Source organism: Eubalaena glacialis, chromosome 5 (genome assembly GCF_028564815.1).
Source record: "Eubalaena glacialis isolate mEubGla1 chromosome 5, mEubGla1.1.hap2.+ XY, whole genome shotgun sequence".
Lineage (NCBI taxonomy): Eukaryota > Metazoa > Chordata > Mammalia > Artiodactyla > Balaenidae > Eubalaena > Eubalaena glacialis.
Window position 1 is genome coordinate 78,170,493 of NC_083720.1, and position 20,417 is coordinate 78,190,909.

The 20,417-nt window shown below is 35.7% G+C and overlaps 2 protein-coding genes across 2 annotated transcripts in view; one reads left to right on the plus strand and one right to left on the minus strand.

Annotated features, from left to right (window-relative positions):
• Positions 1–244: 244 nt before the first annotated feature.
• PPAT (phosphoribosyl pyrophosphate amidotransferase) overlaps positions 245–20,417 on the minus strand; it is a 34,932-nt gene continuing 14,759 nt past the window's right edge. Inside the window, exons 2-11 of the mRNA XM_061192328.1 lie at positions 12,787–12,853; positions 8,036–8,242; positions 6,904–7,016; positions 6,655–6,800; positions 6,054–6,126; positions 5,012–5,163; positions 4,409–4,536; positions 3,225–3,446; positions 1,894–2,014; positions 245–658 (exon numbers count right to left, since the gene is read on the minus strand). Coding sequence (XP_061048311.1) covers positions 393–658; positions 1,894–2,014; positions 3,225–3,446; positions 4,409–4,536; positions 5,012–5,163; positions 6,054–6,126; positions 6,655–6,800; positions 6,904–7,016; positions 8,036–8,242; positions 12,787–12,853 — 1,495 coding nt within the window. The 3' untranslated portion in view covers positions 245–392. The remainder of the gene's footprint in view (positions 659–1,893; positions 2,015–3,224; positions 3,447–4,408; positions 4,537–5,011; positions 5,164–6,053; positions 6,127–6,654; positions 6,801–6,903; positions 7,017–8,035; positions 8,243–12,786; positions 12,854–20,417) is intronic.
• Positions 14,486–20,417, plus strand: part of PAICS (phosphoribosylaminoimidazole carboxylase and phosphoribosylaminoimidazolesuccinocarboxamide synthase) — a 51,006-nt gene continuing 45,074 nt past the window's right edge. Inside the window, exons 1-2 of the mRNA XM_061192329.1 lie at positions 14,486–14,858; positions 19,442–19,528. Coding sequence (XP_061048312.1) covers positions 14,486–14,858; positions 19,442–19,528 — 460 coding nt within the window. The remainder of the gene's footprint in view (positions 14,859–19,441; positions 19,529–20,417) is intronic.

The window sequence follows — 20,417 nt, forward strand, 5'->3', positions numbered from 1 at the left end:
AATTTCCATAACTCTCAAACATTCCACAAAATTCTCTAAGAACCTGTGGGAGAGTAGAGTACCTGGCAATCCTCTCTTAAACAGAAATTTACCGATCCATTGCATTACTGTTGATGATCTGAAGTTAAATGTATACGATTTCTAAAAAGAAAAGTACTAAACTACTAAATAAAACTGAAAGGATCATCCAAGTTCCTAGATAATACCAAAATATTTATCTAGGATTACTAAAGAAATCATAGCACTTTGGTACCCTTTTCAGAAAAAAATCTCAAAACATAACACAAGCATGTGGCATTTCACACTGTACCGAGTAACAGTAAATGGAGGTGTAACCACTATAACTTCTCCACTAACTTAGTGTTTTGAAACATCGTGTCTACCCCTAGCAACTACCATTCCAGTTCCACAGGGTATTTTCCAGTCAGACAAGCTGTACAATGATCGTTCTTTTCAAAACATTCCAGACCATTCCCATTTTCTTGAACCATAACATCTTCCTTTGTACAATGACCGTTCTTTTCAAAACATTCCATACCATTCCCATTTTCTTGAACCATAATATCTTGCCTTTTCACTTTCTGTTTTTTAAATGTTATCCCTTCTTGTACAGATGAAACCAGTCCTTCTACTGACAGATACACAACACTGTTTGCTCCTACAGGGGAAAGACGGGGAAAAAGGTCATGAGACTTCCTTTGGAAAGGAAGAACTGCCTTAACAGAGAATAGTTACAAACAGAAAAACATAAGCCAAAATAAAAATTTCTCCTTTAGCCCCTGTCTCTATCTTTTTTTTTAATTTTTAAAAATTTATTTATTTATTTTTTTGGCTGCGTGGCTTGTGGGATCTTAGTTTCCTGACCAGGGACTGAACCCGGGCCCTCGGCAGTGAGAGCTGGAGTCCTAACCACTGGACCACCAGGGAATTTTCTCCATTAGCCTCTCTTTAAAAAAAAAGGCGGGGGGGGTGGGGTGGTGGTGGTGGCTGGAGAATCAATAAAACTCAGGGCCTTTATTTTTTTTTTTTAATTTTAAATTGGAATTTAAGGGATAACAATTTAAAATAGCAGTGGAGGATTCAAGTCTAGAATGGCTTCAGAAGGCTTTAGGAGCCATTTTCTTGAATAACAGATCTTGAAGTCAGGAAGACATGGGTTCACATTTAAGCTCAAGGTCACTTACTTTTCCTAAGCCTTTTTTTTCAGCTATCAGATAAGGGAAATATTGCCTAATTGTAGCATTTTTGTGATGTTATTATGATAATATAGATATGTTCCTGGCAAAGAGTGAGTGCTCACAATATATCAGTTGGGTGACATTCAAAATATTTAACTGGTAAGGTACAGGCATGACCAGTCAAGAGAAACAACAGCCGTAAACAATCAGTGTGGAGGTACCATACATGGATGAACACGTATGTGATATTTATAGTTTATACCTCACCTGAATTTGAAAGGCAAATGTCTTATCAAGGATAACCTCCATCTTCAAGACTTCTGACCTCATTATTAAAGATAAACCTATATAAGCTTTTCACTTTTTGATTTGTACCCGCATCCAAATTATTCTATTAGAATCTGTGGTGAAATTGCTTTTGTTTTTCTTCTGATCTGACCTTTGGGAGGCTTTAACTGATTAGCAGTTCTCTCTACTAGGAAAGCCTTTCTTCCTTCTTCTCTGATCTCACCTTAGCCTAGCTCTCCATCACAGCACTCACTATGGTGTCCACACATATCAGGCTCTCTCACTATTCATCTGCTCAACACATACAACATTTACTTTCAATAAATACTGAACACTGTTTTTTATTAAAAGTGTAAAGATTAACAAGCTTGGATTTTCTGTTAATAAATGAATAAAGATAAAATTTTATAGAAATTGTAATACCTACCTAGATGATCTGAGATATGCTCAAATTCTGGTTTATTGGCAATAAGCTCTTCTTTTGTTGGTATGTTTATTCCCATGAAGCATGGATATCTAATTGGTGGTGAAGCTACGCGAATGTGTACCTTGGAAAGAAATCATTTCACACATTCATTAGTTTGACATTCACTGTAAGAACAATTATGCAAAATTCTGTCATTGACAAATACAACATAAAATTGTTTTACAGAATACTTTAACAACATACGGGTAATAAAGCATACTAAAAAATTTCTTTCACTATAATAGGTGGAAAAGAATCCTAGAAAATCATGTGATATACATATAGAACTCCAGTGTTCACTCAGAACTACTTTTAGAATTAATTCATTACCAAGAATCCTACTTGAGCAGCCCTGTCCTAGACTCCAAAGTGTCCTGAACAAGAATTTCACAATGTTAGCCACTTGTAAAGGGTTCTTTTTACAGAGATGCCCATTGTTTCCTTCTGTCACCTACTAACAAGGACCTTTCTTTCTTCTGATCTGTCATTTCTCATTTACTATATTCCTAGGACCACCTTCATTCTTTTCTTCTAACACTTGAATGGCACCTTTGCCTACCTCTTATTTTACCTTTTTAAAAAGAAAAATAACATCTACCAGGATATAATAAAAACCTTACTACTACTACAAAGAGCTATGTTTGTCTATTTTTTTAATCTATCATTATTTTCTGCTTTTTGTCAGGAACATTTACACAGCTATAATCAGTGTCCACATTTACTTTTTACCTTTCTTGTAACAGCAAAGATTTTCCCGTGTTTTGCAGTCTTCATAATTATAGTTTCTAATGGTTGCATCGTATTTCATCATACTGATGTATCAATTTACTAAATTATTTCCTGCTGGTAGATATATGAGCTATTTCCAGTTCTTTTGTTTGTTTATTTGTGTCTATTCTTTTTTACTATTGTAATGGATCTGAACTTGCTTTCTAAATAGACTGTCATACTGCTTTCTATACCATTTTCTCCACAATAGATTTTATTTCTAAATCTGATCAATTATTAGCTGTAAATGACATCTCACTTCAGTAATTTGAATTACTGAACTATTTAGTTAGAATAAGCTTTGATTTTTGAAAATATAACCTAATGTGTCAAATTTATTACACTAGGATTGCTTCTATATCTTCAAAAAGAAAAAGTAATAAATACTCTACAAATTTAAAAGTATTCTATTTTGTGGTTTGTTAGTTTTAAAATTAGGTTTATAAAAATTTTAACATAAAATTTTCGTGACTATCATATTGTAATTATTGGTGCTTTAGGATAGGTGTTTTAATATTACTTACCTCTTTTGCACCAGATTCTTTGAGCAATTTGATTATGGGTGAAATGGTATTGCCTCTCACAATTGAATCATCTACAAGAACAATTCTTTTGCCTTTAAAGTTGTCCGACAATACTCCAAATTTTTTCGCAACACCAAGTTGTCTTAGCCTCATGTTTGGCTGAATGAATGTTCTTCCTACATACCGGTTTTTACATAGCACCTCCACATATGGAAGCCCACACTGACAGAGAAGGAATAAAAGGACAATGAGTAGCACATATACAGAGAACTCTAGGGTTCTGTTTTCTCTAGGTCATGTTTCCATTGTAACATGTATGTAAAAAATTTTAAATGTGGTTGTTATTCTGAGCTCTCCATCATCAGATTATAATTTTCCTTCACTATTTAAACTGTAGGGAAGAAAAGGCAAAAAGAAAAATTATTGAAAGTCCTCTACTTAGTAGGAAAAACAATTCATTTTGCTAGAATTTGTAATGCTTCTTTCTTAAACACATATTATTTCTCTATCTTGGAAAAAAACACCAAGAATGTGAACACATGACAAAGAATAAATCACTGTCAGAAAAATTCACATATTTAAAAATTGTCAGCCGGAAATGAATTAAAACCAGTAGGCTAAGGAGATACTTTCTGAGGGACAGGAGGTGACTTATCCATCTAACAAGGTAATACTTCTCTAAAATGTATGCATATTATTTCTTTTAAAAATTCACAAACTAAACTTTCCAACGTAGTGAATGTTGGGTATTATACACCAGGATCACTATAATTACACATTCTAACTGGTTATGAAAAATGAAATTAAGCATAGTACTAAGAACATTATACAAAATTAACATAAACAACTTTATTATCACCCACACTCAGTAGGGAATAAATACACCAGCGGCTTGTGAGGGTACTTAATAATAAGCAAATATTACGACTAAATTCTATATATAGTCATGATATTATTTGTTTAAAATGAAGGGGATCGTTTTCCTAATCTTTGGGTAAACTTTTTGTGGACCCATTAAAAAACAGTGCCACTGAATGAAGAGGCTGGAAAATAAGTAACACTTGCAAAGGAACCAACACTTTCTTTTTCCTTACAATAAATTGATGAGTTTCTCTTTATATACATGGATTTCTAATCTCAGTGCTAAATGAGCAATTCACTGTGTGTTAATTAAGAGAAAATACCTTTGCTGCGTAACCAAGGGCAGCAGGCGTAGCAGATTCCGGGACCGTGCTAACTAAATCCGCATCCACAGGGGCTTCAATTGCCAGCTGCAGACCACAACGGTATCTTACTGTGTAAACCATTTGGTCTGGAATGTTTGGAAAAGGAAATAAATTTTTACTTACTATAATATAGCACAGCATAATATCACTATTCTAAGAAACTAGCTTGTTAGAACTCTATAGAATTGAGCATGCAGCAACAAAGACTCAACACAGCCAAAAATAAATAAATAAATAAATAAATTAATTGAAAAAGAAAAGCAAGACAAAAAAACACTGAAGTGGAAACACATAAACTGGGGGAATTCACTCTTTAAAAAAAGAATTAACCTTAATACATATCTGAAAATCATAATCCTTACTCCTAAAAGGAAAACAAAGTCCAAGAGTCAGATGAAAAGGAAAAACTGTGATCTTATGACTTGTAAGCTCAGTCCCAAAGTTCGCAACATATAACTATGTGCCTTCAAAGAGCCAGGTAAGCCTTTGGGCCCAAGAATTGCCATGTTTCAATGAGGTAAGTAATAGATGTATATCAATAGTTAGAGATATTTTACTTACCTTCAAATATACTATCTGGTCTTGCAAAATAAACATATTCAAAGATACAGAAAGCCACTGGGTTTCCTTCAGACCTTGGTATAATATCAAGAGTTTGGACATTATGTCTGGATATTTCCACAATTTCTCCAGGCAAGATTTCACGGTAATATCTTGGGAAACAATATTAAAGAAGACTATAAATAAACCAGTCAAATTAAGGCAAATTATCTATTATAAAGCACACAGAGTCCCTTCCCTTATAAAGGAAAAATGGCTCAATTTAATATAAAGTCTATTGGCTTAAAAAATTAAAAAGTAGTATTCCTGGGCTTCCCTGGTGGCACCATGGTTAAGAATCCGCCTGCCAATGCAGGGGACACGGGTTTGATCCCTGGCCCGGGAAGATCCCACATGCCGCGGAGCAACTAAGCCCGTGCGCCACAACTACTGAGCCTGTGCTCTAGAGCCCATGAGCCACAACTACTGAAGCCCGCACCTAAAGCCCGTGCTCCCCGACAAGACAAGCCATGACAATGAGAAGCCCGCGTACCACAACGAAGAGTAGCCCCCGCTCGCTGCAACCAGAGAAAGCCCACACACAGCAACGAAGACCCAATGCAGCCAAAAATAAAAACAAATAAATAAATAAATTTATTAAAAAAAAGAAAAGTAGTGTTCCTCCAGCAGTAATTTCCATAAATCTGTTACCCCTAAATTCAAATTTAGAATTTAAAAAATTAAAAGCCCTATATTTTATTGATTTTTAAAAGCATGAAGGCTAAAGAGAACATTTTTATCCTGGCTTAAATTTTTTGCTCATAACTATTACTTGTTGAGGAGATTCTTCCTTTCTAGAATAAGTCTCATGGTATTTTGAAAACAGGATGCCAGTTCTACGATTAGAAGGTATTACTGGGACATTAATGTCAGTGCAACTGCTGAGCACAATGTACAAAAGGAACTGCATTTATAAACATGTATTCTTGCAGACATCAGAAACAAAAAAAATTTTTTTTATTGATATGGAAAAAGTTGATCTGCTGAGTGAGATAAAACTTACCTTGCACCAATAGATAAAAAACTACAAGATTCTGAAGACACCACCCATCCTTCTGTTTCTGAAGATTTTTTTTCTGTAAATCACAAGACAATCAATTCAGTTACTGAATTCAAGAAATTTTAAAAGAGGCTACGTATTTCAAGAGAACAGTTAAACACCAAATAGATAAGCAAAAGAGCTCATAGAATATCCATTACTATGACTTTAAGAGCATATGGTTCCTCATTTGACTAGAACCAAAGATAAAATTAATAATCCCAAGATTCCTTCAAACAATATGGTTTCATGGCTTGAATAAGACATCTGATAAGTCAGAAAGAAAATCACTGAAATCATACTGCACAAATGAAAAAGCTGGGCAAAGGATATGAATAGGCCACTCAGACAGGACAAAACAGGAATGTCCATTAAATATATTAAAAATGGCTCAGCTCAGAAATACTCAAGGAAACGTACTTTGAAAACTAAGTGCCATTTTTTTCTTTTTTACCTAGCTTTTACTCAATAAGCTCCTTATACCTCAAGATTTCAGGGTGTGCCAATAGTAGGACAATGACTTCAGAAAGCATTATAAAATTATATTTCTTTTGAAGTTCATTACCTTTATCATTTATATCAGATACAGGAATAAGACGACCAATGCACAGAGGACGATTTCCATAAGGATCTCGTACTGCATAAATCACATCTCTGTGCATTATAATCAGCGAGTATGCCGTGGGTGCTTCCTTCATTAAGTTTTTAATCCTGGAATCAATTAAATAATTGAATGAATAATTTTAGTTACAAACACATGCAAGACCAAGCTCTCATTACCAGAGCTGCACACTCAGCCTACTTTTATCATTACCTTGCCACCCAGTCTGGGGTGTCATCTTGTTCCTGAGGAGGGGTATACGCCAGTAACTGTGTGATCATTTCGCTATCAGAACTTGTTGACAGACCAATACCATGACGCAGAAGCTATTTGGAAAGGAGAAAAGTTGCAATCATTAGAGGGGAAGCTTTAACTCACCCCTCACCCAATAGCCTGCCATCACAGGAAGAGATCAGGCATCATGTAGATGCTCAGTTACGGAATCTTGCATCCTACCAATGGTAGGTATGTATGCATAATAACGGAGAACCGCTGCTGGAGGCAATGGAAAGTCTCTGAATCTTTTCAAACAGGAAAAAAAGGAAAAAAAAAAAGTGCTTTAGGAGGTATACAGGAAAGCTTTTGAAAACTAAGTTTGATGGACTGTAGACCTGCAGTGGGTGGCTGGAGGAGGGGGACGGAGAAGGCATGAGGGTTTGGAATTATGGTTCTAACTTTTTCAGCCCTCGACACTCCTGACAGATAGGACACATTCCCGTAAGAGTGGCACAATGCAGTGCAGACTCTCAACTCAGGTTTTTTGGTGGTGGTGATGGTGGCTACCCATCCTCACTGATCATCCCTGATGCAGCAAAATGTATAGAGGTGAAGTCTAGCATCTGGGTAAGGGGTTAGGCGAAAAATAATGACCTAGGTATTGTTTAGAATGGAACTTCCAGTGGTACCTCTAAATAGTGAGTTTTTAAATAATTTTTACTTCATATTTATATTTTTTTAAATTGTCTGAATAAAAAGAATTTTTTTCATTTCGGAGCAAAAAAACTGTATTATTGTAATGACAATGCCAGAGCCTAAGAAGAGGGCAGAACAAAGTTCTGGGAATACTTAAATCAATTTTCCAAATCTCAACTCCAAAGCAGTGCATCAGAATCACCTTAGGAGCATATTAAAATGCAGACTCAGCAACCGGCCCCTCCCCAGACTCTGGGGGGGAATCTCTTAGAATTTGTAATTATAACAAGTACTCCAGCTAATTCTGATACAGTTGTTCTTTGCAGTTAGATAACAGGTAGCAACAATAGGATAATACCCTTTTCCAAGCTCCTCAATAACTTCTTTTCAGTAATTTATTACAATCATGAAAAAAGCATTAAAAAAACCTTACCTTTTTCCTTAAGCGAGCAGCATTTACCAATTCGCCATTATGTGCCACAGCTATTTTCCCATGAAGTGTTTCAACAACAAAGGGCTGGCAATTTTCTAATTCACAGTTTCCTGTAGTGGCGTACCTTGTGTGTCCAATTCCAAGATTTGAAGTATATAATTTCTTCAAATTGTCTTCAGTGAAGACGTGATTTACAAGACCCATTCCCTTGCAAAGTCAAAGTAAGAGCTCATTTTAGGGAAAAAAACACTAGTAGCATTTTTATATGCCTCTGCTCAGACAATCCCAAATTAGAAAATGCAGTTCACTTAATTTCTCTGTGCTTCAGAATTCTAATCTTAAAAAAAAAAGGGACTAACCTAATTGTAAGAACTGTGATGCATTAAAATATATATTTGAGGTGAAATTCACATAACATAAAATTAACCATTTTAAAGTGAAAAATTCAGTGGTATTTAATGTAGTCACAATGTTGAAGTGCTTGTTTTATAAGATACTTTTTGATAAAACATTGAAGAACAGATGTACTAAGCGTTAACATTTGTCAAATACAATAAACTAAATTATTTGTAATTTTAAATTAAAGCATGCTAAAGTATTCAAATAAATGACTTGTCTGAGTCAGTCTAGCAAATCATCACTGGGAGAGAAATAAAAATAGAAATGACAAATAGAAATGGTTGACCCTTGAACGATATAGGCTTGGACTGCACAGGTCCACTTTTTCATGGATTTTTTTCAATACATATATCAGAAAATTTTTTTGGAGATTTGCAACAATTTAAAAATACTTGGCAGATGAGCCATGTAGCCTAGAGTAACTGAAAAAAATTAAGAAAAAGATAGGTATGTCATGAATAAAATATATGTAGATACTAGTCTATTTTATCATTTACTACCACAAAATATACACAATCCTATTATAAAATGTTAACATTTATCAAAACTTATGCACACAACAAACACAAACCATAAACTGTGCTATATGCTGTTTCGAGAAATGTAAACAAACATAAAGGTGCAGTATTACATCATAACTGCATAAAATGAACTGCAGTCTGTACTGTAATACTGTAATAATTTCGGAGCCACCTCCTGTTAATATTGCAGGGAGCTCAAGTGCTGCAAGTACCCACTTAAAATGCCATGTGACACTAATCCTCTCCAGGTGAGCCCTTCATCTCTACCTCAAGTTGCCTATTGCAGTAAAATGTCTCCTCTCCCAGTTCCTGCGTATTTTTCTTCGTGTTTACTGCAATACCGTAAACCTTGAGTAACACCATGGGACCCATACAAAGTGCCACTAGTGATGCTGAAAGTGCTCCCAAGAAGCAGTCACGACTTTACAAGAAAAAGTTGAATTGCTTGATGTCTACTGTAGATTGAGGTCTGCAGCTGCGGCTGTCCCACCATTTCAAGATAAATGAATCCAGCATAAAGACCATTGTAAAAAAAAAGAAAAGGAAATATGTGAAGCCGTTGCTGCAGCTACACCAGCAGGCACAAAAATCTTGCACTTTTTGTGAAATACCCTTTTATCTCATATTGAAAATGCAGCTTTTATGTGGGTGCATGATTGTTATAAGAAAGGCATACCTATCTAATATGATTCGAGAAAAAGTGAAGTCTTTATATGATGGCAATGCAAAAGGAAGGTGAAGGATCTAAAGCTGCAGAATTAAATGCCAGCAAAAGATGGTTGGATACTTTTAGGAAGAGATTTAGCTTAAACAATGTCAAGATAACAGGAGAAGTGACTTCTGCAGACCAAGGGGCAGCAGACAAGTTCCCAGACAGCATTAAGAAAATCATTGAGGAGAAAGGATATCTGCCTGAACAGGTTTTTAACGCAAAAAAAAACAGGTTTTAACGCAAAAGTGCCCTACTGTGGGAAATAAAATACCACAAAGGACATTTATCAGTAAGGAAGTGAAGCAATGCAAGCACCAGGATTTAACGCAGTAAGGGATAAGCTAACTCTCCTGTTTTGTGCAAATGCAGTGGGGTTTAGGATCAGGACTGCCCTTATCTATAAAGCTGCTAACCCCCGAGCCTTGAGGGGAAAAGATAAACAGCACCTGCTAGTCTTTTTTTTTTTTTTAATAAATTTATTTATTTATTTATTTATTTTTGGCTGTGTTGGGTCTTTGTTGCTGCATGCGGGCTTTCTCTAGTTGTGGAGAGCAGGGGTTACTCTTCGTTGCGTTGCACAGGCTTCTCATTGCGGTGGCTTCTCTTGTTGCGGTGCCCGGGCTCTAGGCGTGCGGGCTTCAGTAGTTGTGGCATGCCGGCTCAGTAGTTGTGGCTCACAGGCTCTAGAGCACAGGCTCAGTAGTTGTGGTGCACGGGCTTAGTTGCTCTGTGGCATATGGGGTCTTCCTGGACCAGGGCTTGAACCCGTGTCCCCTGCATTGACAGGCGTATTCTTTTTATTATTACTATTATTTATTTATTTATTTATGGCTGTGTTGGGTCTTCGTTTCTGTGCGAGGGCTTTCTCTAGTTGCGGCTTCCCTGGCTTTCTCTAGAGCGGGGGCCACTCTTCATTGCGGTGCGCAGGCCTCTCACTATCGCGGCCTCTCTTATTGCAGAGCACAGGCTCCAGATGCGCAAGCTCAGTAATTGTGGATCACGGGCCCAGCTGCTCCGCGGCATGTGGGATCTTCCCAGACCAGGGCTCGAACCCGTGTCCCCTGCATTGGCAGGCAGATTCTCAACCACTGCGCCACCAGGGAAGCCCGACAGGTGTATTCTTAACCACTGCACCACCAGGGAAGTCCGGCTGCTAGTCTTATAACTCATGGTTGTACAACAAGAAAGCCTGCACAACAAGAACACTTTTTCTGGACTGGTTCCATCAATGCTTTATCCCTGAAGTCAGGAAGTACCTTGCTAGTAAGGGATTGACTTTTAAAGTTCTTTTGATATTGGACAACGCCCCTGCCACCCAGAACCCCATGAGTTCAACACGGTCAAACCCAAGCGGTCAAAGTGGTGTGCTTGCCCCCAAACATATCTCTAGTTCAGCCTCCTTATCAGGGGATCATAAGGACCTTCAAGGCTCATTACACAAGGTACTGTATGGAGAGGACTGTCTACGCCATGGAAGACAAACCCAACAGAAAGAACATCATGGAAGACTGGAAGGATTACATCACTGAAGATGCCGCTGTTGTTAGAGAAAAAGCTGGAAAAGCCGTCAGGCCCGAAACAATAAATTCCTGCTGGAGAAAACTGTGTCCAGATGTTGTGCACGACTTCACAGGATTTACGACAGAACCAGTCAAAGAAATCATGAAAAAGATTGTGGATATGGCAAAAAAATAAAAAATAAAAATAAATATATAAATAAATAAAAATGGGATGGGATGAAGGTGTGTGGGATGAAGGTGAAGATGGGGATCTTGGAGAAATTCAAGAGCTAACAGTCACCATACCAGAGGAATTAACAGAAGATGACTTGGTGGAGATGAGTGCTTTCGAACCAGTGCCAGATGATGAGGAATAAGACACAGAAGAAGCAGTGCCAGAAACAAACTGACACTCTGGCAGTAGGGTTCCGATTATTCAAGACTCTTTTTGGACTTCTTTTACAACATGGACCCTTCTATGATACAGGCACTGAAACTAAAGCAAACCGTGGAACGATTGGTACCACATAGAAACATTCTGGGAGAAATTAAAAAAGCAAAAAAGTCAGACAGAAATTATGACATATTCCCATCAAGTTACATACAGTGTACCTGCCTCTCCTGCCTCCCCTTCCCACCTCCTCCACCTCTTCCACACCTGGGACAGCAAGACCAACCCCTCCTCTTCCTCCTCCTCCTCAGCCTACTCATTAGGAATGAAGACTACTAGGATGAAGTCCTTTATGATGATCCACTTCCACTTAATGAATAGTGAATCATCAACATACTGTACAGTTAAAAAACTTATCTGTTGTGGATGTGTGAGAGTCTTCTTGTGAAAATCTAGTAACTGTACAGCAAAAACCGTATGAAACATTTTTGTGTCACCACCATCACCATTGCCTAAGTAGTCATCGTGTACATCATGTGCAAGACCGGTATTAAAGTGGATAGCCCATCCTTACATAGGCATAAAGTGAGTGATATTTTATAACGATTCATTTATTAGTGTATAGGCTAGGCAACCATAAAGCAATCATATTGCTGCTTCTTTGTTACCAACGCATGAATTGTTATACCTATAAATATGAATTTTTTCACATTATCTTTTCATTTTTGAGGTCTAGTGTTAGTAATACATATAACATATACAGTGTTCTGTATTACTAAGACTACATTAACATAGGTACCGACAGAATTTATCTTGTAAAAAGACAACATAAGCTTATTGTATCGATAAAGGCAGTACTATACTGTAAATGTATTTTCTCTCCTTTATGATTTTAATAATATTTTCTTTTCTCTAGTTTACTTTATTGTAAGATCGGTATATAATACATATGACATACAAAATATGTGTTAATCAACTGTTTATGTTATCAGTTAAGGTTTCCCGTCAACAGTAGGCTATGAGTGGTTAAGTTTTGGGGGAGTCAAAAGATATATGCAGATACTGGACTGCACGAAGGTCAGCGTCCATAACCTGCATTGTTCAAGGGTCAACTATACTTCTAATTACAGATTATTTTTATTCAAAGTTCCTCCCCTCACCACTATATACTAGTTATCTTTGGGCTATTGTTACCTTTATACTCAACATTTTTTAATGCTTAAATATACCTTGTGTGTTTTGAATGTTGGTATCGAATTCCCATCACTGGTCACAATACCAGCGCTCTCCTGACCCCTGTGAATATAAAAAGGTATCAGCTGTTAAATTTACCCCATTGATAAGCTTCTTAATGACTTTTATGAAACATACTTTTCTCAATAACATCCATGAACTCAGTCTGACAACACAGTAAATGCTACTAGCACTAGCGCCACTTCCACTCATGATGATGACAATGACAACAATTAGCAATAGCAGCAGATGAGACTGTCTGAGTTCTAACTAATATGCCAGGCACTGTCCTGAGCATTTACATGAATGATCTAATTTATTAGGCTTTGAAAACAATCCTCTGAAGTAGGTACTATGATTACCATTCCCATTTTACAGAAAAGGACAACACTAAAAAAACAGAAGTAACTTGTCTAATGTCACACAGAGAATGGTGGCACGGCCAGGATTAGAACACAGACAATCTGACTTCAAAACTTGTACTTCTAACCTCTGTATTATGTGACCTCTAAATAAGGTTGAGTATGTAGATATAAATAAAAAGCTCCAAATAAAATAGCAGGTAAAATGCTTGTGGTACTGGAATTATGAACAAAATTTATTTTTTTGTTTTGTTTTGCTTTTTGCACTCATCAAATTTTTTCTGACAAATATCTATCACTTTTGTCTTCAGAAAATAAATGCTACTTCAAAAAACCCCAAGCTGATGAGGCACTCTGTATCTCATTTCCTGCATTAGTATTTTTAGGTGATGATACAAAGAAAGCCAGAAGCTAGGCTTCTAGCTAGGTAGGGTAACACACTGGTAGTACTTAGAGGATCTGCACCACAGTGGAGTACAAACTCAAAAGATACAATAAAGGTTCAAAGTGCTCAACAATTTTTAATAGTTCTGAACAAGTGCTATAAATACTAGATGTTTATTAACAAATTTTTGTTCCAAAGAATATATATCAGGGTAGAAATAAAAAGTAAATCTCTACCATAATATGTATGTATACATTAACAATTAATACATGATTTATTTGGTAAAAAGGATCTTTTCCAAAACTGTAATTGTTCAGACATTTTAATGACAAGAAAAACTACAATATTAAATGTACTTGCAAAGTAAAAATCTAAAAAATTAAAATTGAAGTGATTTTACTAAATTACGAATGCTTTAAATACTATGAACTATTATGCTGAAAACAGACATGCATAATACTCTACATCCTATATAAATGAATAATTTGTGACTTAGGATTTATTTATTTAGTGAAATGATGTGGTTTGTAGTTAACCAATGTTCAAAGACTAAGTGATTCATATCAGAGGAGAAATAAAAATGTTAGCCATAAACCTTAGGGCAGAAAGAACCTCTGCCAACCATTTCCAAAACAAACAAACAAAAAATCAACAATCATACAGTAAACTAGAAATAAACACAAAAAAAGTTTTCTTTCCCTTTAGTCTCAAGGGTAATTTTTCCTTTAAAGCTGAAATGAATAACATTAGGAATCATTTAGGTCCAGGCTTCTTTAATCACAAAGCCTGCTTATTTGGCAGTTTCTCAAGTTACTCCCCTCAGGCAGCTTGAACCAGTTAAACTAGATCCTTTCAGCTCTTCAGAGCTTATTGACAACCAGCCGTCTGGTTTCCTAGGAAACAAACCCTTGGCTAGAAATAGTGAATCATTTCCAGGTCACTTTCAACATGGAGAGTGGAGCAGGAAAGCACTGGACTGAGGAAGAGGTTAAAGCTTTGCTAAGTATCTGGGCAGAAAAAAATATACGAAAACAACTTTATGGAACACTGAGAAATAAAGGAGTATTTATCTACATTGCTAAAAGGCTGCAAGCACTAGGAGTATACAGAGATTGGAAACAGTGCCGGGCAAAGTACAAAAATCTCAAATATGAATACAGAGCAGTTAAATATGCCCACAACTCTGGAGACAGCTCTAAAACTATGAAGTTCTTCCATGATTTGGATGCGATCCTGCAGTATGAACAATTAACAGAGGAAGATGCAAATGACAGGTGCCTGGCAACGCTGAGCCAAAGTACAGCCCCAGAGATCACTGAAGGTAAAAAGAAAAAGTACCATTCTTTTGTTTTTACCTAACAAACTGTAAAAGAACCAGACTTGGGTCCATATGATAAATATAGCCTGAAATATCAAGGTTGAGAAAAATAACTGACCTGTTATGTATATGCTATTTTGCACAAGGTAAAAATTAATTTTAAAAAAGAGTTTAATGCCAACCATTTAAAAAATCTGTAAAATACAGAAAAAACACATTAAAATGACACCAACTGCTAGTGCCAACTGCTCCTTACCCATGTTGATGCAGTTTTTGGAAAATGGATTGGGTTCTGAAAATATTTTAAGTCTTAATTTTGTAAGAGTCATGAAAAAAAAAAATATTGCTCAACTGTTGTTTTCCCACAGCTCCAAATAAGACAGAACTTTCTGCTCTATATTATGTTCCCATTTTCCTAAATTTATAAATAAAAGCACTAAAATACTAATAACTGATAAAGAACTTCAATACTTGTTTGGAAGAACATCTCCATTTTAACAGTAAGTAAAACAAATAGATTTGATAGATTAAATGATTTATGATTAAATGATTTAAATACTGGCATATCTCAGGGATATTGTGGGTTCAGCTCTAGACCTCTGCAATAAAGCAAATATCCCAACAAAGCAAGTCACACAAACTTTTTGGTTTCACAGTGCATATACAGTATGTTTACACTATACTGTAGTCTATTAAATGTGTAACAGCATTAGGTCTAAAAAAAACCCAATGCATATACCTTAATTAAAAAATACTTCATTGCTAAAAAAATGCTAACCATCATTTTAGCTTTCAGTGAGTTGTAGCAGTGACATCAAAGATCACTGATCACAGATCACCATAATACAATTAAATAGCTTGAAATATCTTGAGTTACCAAAATGTGACACAGAGACCCGAAACGAGCATGCTGTTGGAAAAATGGCGCTAACAGGCTTGCTTGACACAGGGTTGCCACAAACCTTTAATCTGCAAAAAATACAATATCTGCAAAATAATATATGCCTTATTAAAACAAGGTTCTTGAGCTGCTGTGTTGTTAAACCCAACACTATTTACATAGAATTTGCTCACTGTGAAAGCTGAATGCATCACTAGGCAAATTGAGAAAAATCAATGGCAGTAATGAGATTTCTCCCATGGCCAAAATCTTAGAGTAGCTATTTTTAAGAACAGAGTTGTTCAATTCAATTCAAAATCTGTTTAATACCTACTGTCTGTGTACACCGTGTGCAAAGCAGTGAGTTACATGCATTCATGGATATAACCACAGAAAGGAGGGAACTGTGAATAAATGTAACCCAAAAGAAAGTGGTAAGTGGTATAATAAAGGTACCAAATAAGAAGGGGGGTTAAAGATGAGAGATTACAGTTGAGTTAACTTGGGTTATCTGAACTTTGTGTTTAAAGCTCAATAATAAAATCCTTTGGTAAAAAATCCACCCAACTTACTGCCTTTACACTAATACCAAACCAAATTCTGAGAAAGCTTTGCAGTCATTTCCAAGTTAAACAATAATTATATTATTTTATTCAGTTAATCACTCTGCACTCATCATCATCTAAATGCTTTAAGTATTGATTAACAATAAGTAAATCACTCACTGAGCTTCTGAAAGGCCTTGATTTAACCACAGGTTGGTGTAATGAAGATGTGATGCTAATATCTTCACTTCTTAATGGGATCTTCTAGCCCTTTCAGCTACTTGCATGGCTCCAAACTCCACATTTCACTCATAAGCAGAGGGCCCACAATACACCTTAACCATGTATGTTTAGGGTATGTCAAACATCCAGTTCTAAAACCAACTCTCTTCCCCCATCAAAACTGATCCTCCTACAAATTGCTTCCACCTTACTATCACTGTATTTCTGGTCACTTAAATAGAAATGTTTGAGACAACCTTGATTTTTTGCCAGTCACTAAGTCCTTAAAACAAATCTACTGACGTGTTTCATAAATTTATCTCTCTGCTCCATTTTCATTACCACCATCCAGAACTTCATCATCGCATGGAATATTAGGATAACCTCTTAACTGGCCTCCCTAGTTTTCAGGCCCATCTCACATTATCTTCCACAATGCCACTGATTGTTTTTATACAATTTTTTAAATTATAAAATTACAAAAAAATTAGCATTTTGTTTACGTTTAAAATAATCTTTAAATTATACCCAGAATTGACCATAATTTAGGGTTAAATGTTACTTAATGGTTCCATAATATTTAACTGAGTGCATATACCAGAGTTTGGGTCTTTGCCCCCTTATATAACGGATGCTGCAATCGACTACCTTTCTCTTTTTTTGGCCACGCCGGGATCTCAGTTCCCTGACCAGGGATTGAACCTGGGCCCCAGCAGTGAAAGCGCCACGTCCTAAACACTGGACCGCCAGGGAATTCCCTACAATCAATTATCTTTTGTCCATATTTAAAATTATTACTTTAGGATAGACTATCAGAGTTCAATTTCTGGTCGGGGGGGGTATAATTACTTTGAAACATATTGCTAAAATAACTGCTTTCCAAAAGAATTGTACTTTAACAATGAGACTGTCCCTTTTATAGAACCCTGTCAAGTAAGATTATGGAGTGAGGTTGAAAGGGGGAGAGACTTTGCTAATTTAATAAATAATGGAGTATGCTAATTTAATAAAGAACCGAGTACAACCAAGTGTATGCAATAAATAACTTTTACTTTGCGTTTGCTTAATTACTAGTGCTGTGGAACATTTTCCTACGTATTTATTCAGTTTTACAAATTGACTGTTCATGTCAATTGAGGTCTTAGAAAAATCTGCATGACCTCTTTCGCCTTACAAGTTTGGCTGATTTTTATTAAACCCACAAAAGTTGAAAGTTTTAACATAGTCACATAGTTTCTTTTCTAAGGCTTAGAAAGCTCTCCTTTCTCCAGGTCTAATTCATTTATAATGTCTTCTGGTGTTTTTGGTGGAAGCAGCAGAATTTTTATTGGTGTAGGGTAAAAAGAGGAAGGGAAGGAAATGAACGGGCCTTTTCTACTGTTGGGATCAACCGCATTCATGCAAGGGGTAAGGACAGAGGATCTGGTCCCCTCTGCTAGGCAGCAGGTAGTCTGACTGAGCCTTGGCAAAAGACCCAAATACAAATTCTAAGACGTTTCATGTTCCGGAAATTGTAATTATCCTCAACCTCAGAATACCTTTGGCCGACTGCGGCCAAATCATATTCCTTCACTGAAAGAAAGTTTCCGCTCTCTTTCCCTCCTCTTCCTATATACAAATGCATTAGGAATAATGACTTAAGTGTTTCAGTTTAAAATCTCCATGCCATGGGGCCCCGACATACAATTTTGGGATTCATGTTAGGAATGACCAACCTAAGGGAAAAAAAAGAGAAATCCCCTGAAGAAGTTGGGGAGAGAGAGCTTTTCTTTTTTCCCCCCACCTATATGTTCAGCTCCAGGACCTTTTCAGTAAATGAAAGTAGGCCCTAAAGCAGATAACAGAATAGCAAACCCTACCTTTCCTTGCTGTTCTCATCAAGCTCAGTTGTTAAATTACCTGGGGATATGAATATCTTTTGTTCTTCTCTCTAAAGAGAATTCTTATGTAACTTCAGGTTTTTATTTCCCATATTCCCAACTAAATCCAAAACATTCCCTAACTGCAATTTAGCCTCAAATAATTATGAAACTTGATTTAAAAACTGACAATTTTTATTTTGAGTTTTAAATTTATATAATTATGCCATTTGAAAACACTGATACTTCCCTTATTTTTCACTTGTTTTTTTTTTTTAATTATAAGAATCCCCAGTATAATCTTTAAGATGACAAACAGCATTCATTTTCTTATTCTTTAATGTAATGCCTTGTAATTATAATGGGAATAGTGATTTTAAAATGAACGTTTACACCATCAAAATCATACCTAACATTTGATCTCCTAATGTAAAATATAATGCTATTTCTGTTACTCAGTAAAACAAAATTAGAAAAACGTGTGGAAATGATATAAGGAGATCAAGGAAGGATGTCTTCATATTTCAAGGCTGGCATGGTTCTTTTAAATGGTATATTCCTTGGTCCATTTAAGCAAAACTTAGATTAATTTCTGGAAAGTTTAGTATGTATCAATCAACTAGTTACATAAGATACATACAAACTCAGCTATTTGACCATATATGACAATAAAACAAGATTTTCTGATTATCTCATTGCAGGATTTCTCTCTCACATTACCAGTATCACTTAAAGGGCCAACTATGTTAAAGCACCTAAAATACAAAAAAAAGAAGATACCTCATTTTAAAGACATAATTTAATTTGAAAACTAACTACAACCATCTCTAGAAACTTATAAAATAAGCAAACAATTCTAGTGGAAGTTCAAAATGTCAATGGGATGGAAGAAATTAGATTTCTCTTTATGTACATAAATATTTAAACCATATTATACCACTATTACAAAAAGCATCTACCCTAAATCTATAATCCTTCATGAATATGAACAAATTCAACTCAAACTATTAGCATTATCAGTTATAATCCAATTTTAATTTTCCTTCGTACTTATTTCTAAAAGGAATTCTCTCTTTCCAGGCAAAATGTCAGTTACATCAGTAGACAAGGAAGACATCCCAGGAAATCCTTTACTTTCGGTTTCTCATGTCAGACCAATGGAACTAGGTAGGTATGGTATGGTGGGCCAAATATATAATGAAACTGATCCAATTTCAAATTGGAAAGTAAGATTGGTTTCAAATCTGAGAAGATGGATGCGTTTTCCTGGTAGAAACACTTTAGATTAATTTATGTTTCCCTCTTTTTTACCAACCTATACAAAAAAAAAAAAAAAAATCATTTCTAAAACAAATGATTTCCTTAACAAAATGTAAATTGCCTGGAAATATTAGCCTTCAAACCTCCAATCTTTATTCTTTAAATATAGTAAGGAATCTGATGGCCAAAATTACACATAGTAAGTGCCTAATATTTAATGAGCATATGACTTCAGCATTCCCGGGGTCTAAGAAAAACAGAATTTTATATTTGAAAGTAAATAATATCAAATCCATAATGAAGTCAAGGATGATTTTATTCACCCAAAAAGTCAACATAAATCTCCTTCTTGCTTCTAAATTCTTACTGAAAGTTAATCCAAGTATGGAAAAAGACCGAAAAGCATCTTAAAGAAATTAAATACACCACAAAATAAAAACAACTCCCTACCTCAAGTAAATACTATAGTGTTTTTTAATGAGTAATGTTATGGATGCTGAGGTCTCAACTACCTTTTTATTAAACATGAAATCTGAGAAAAACAAGATAATGGGTTGTTAAATAACCAATATAATGTCAAGTAATGCCATTACCATAAAACGAGTTGCAAAACTGTACCAGAGATGTAATACAAAGTTATTAAAGGATTTATAACTAAGTGGAGACATTCTGCCTAATGCATTATGAAATTTCTGGCACATTTCCTTGCATTGAAAGAATATAATATTTCACTTTGGCATTTGGTCTTTAATCAATGGGACATCTTTTATTTTCACAAAGAGTAGGAAGCACCAGT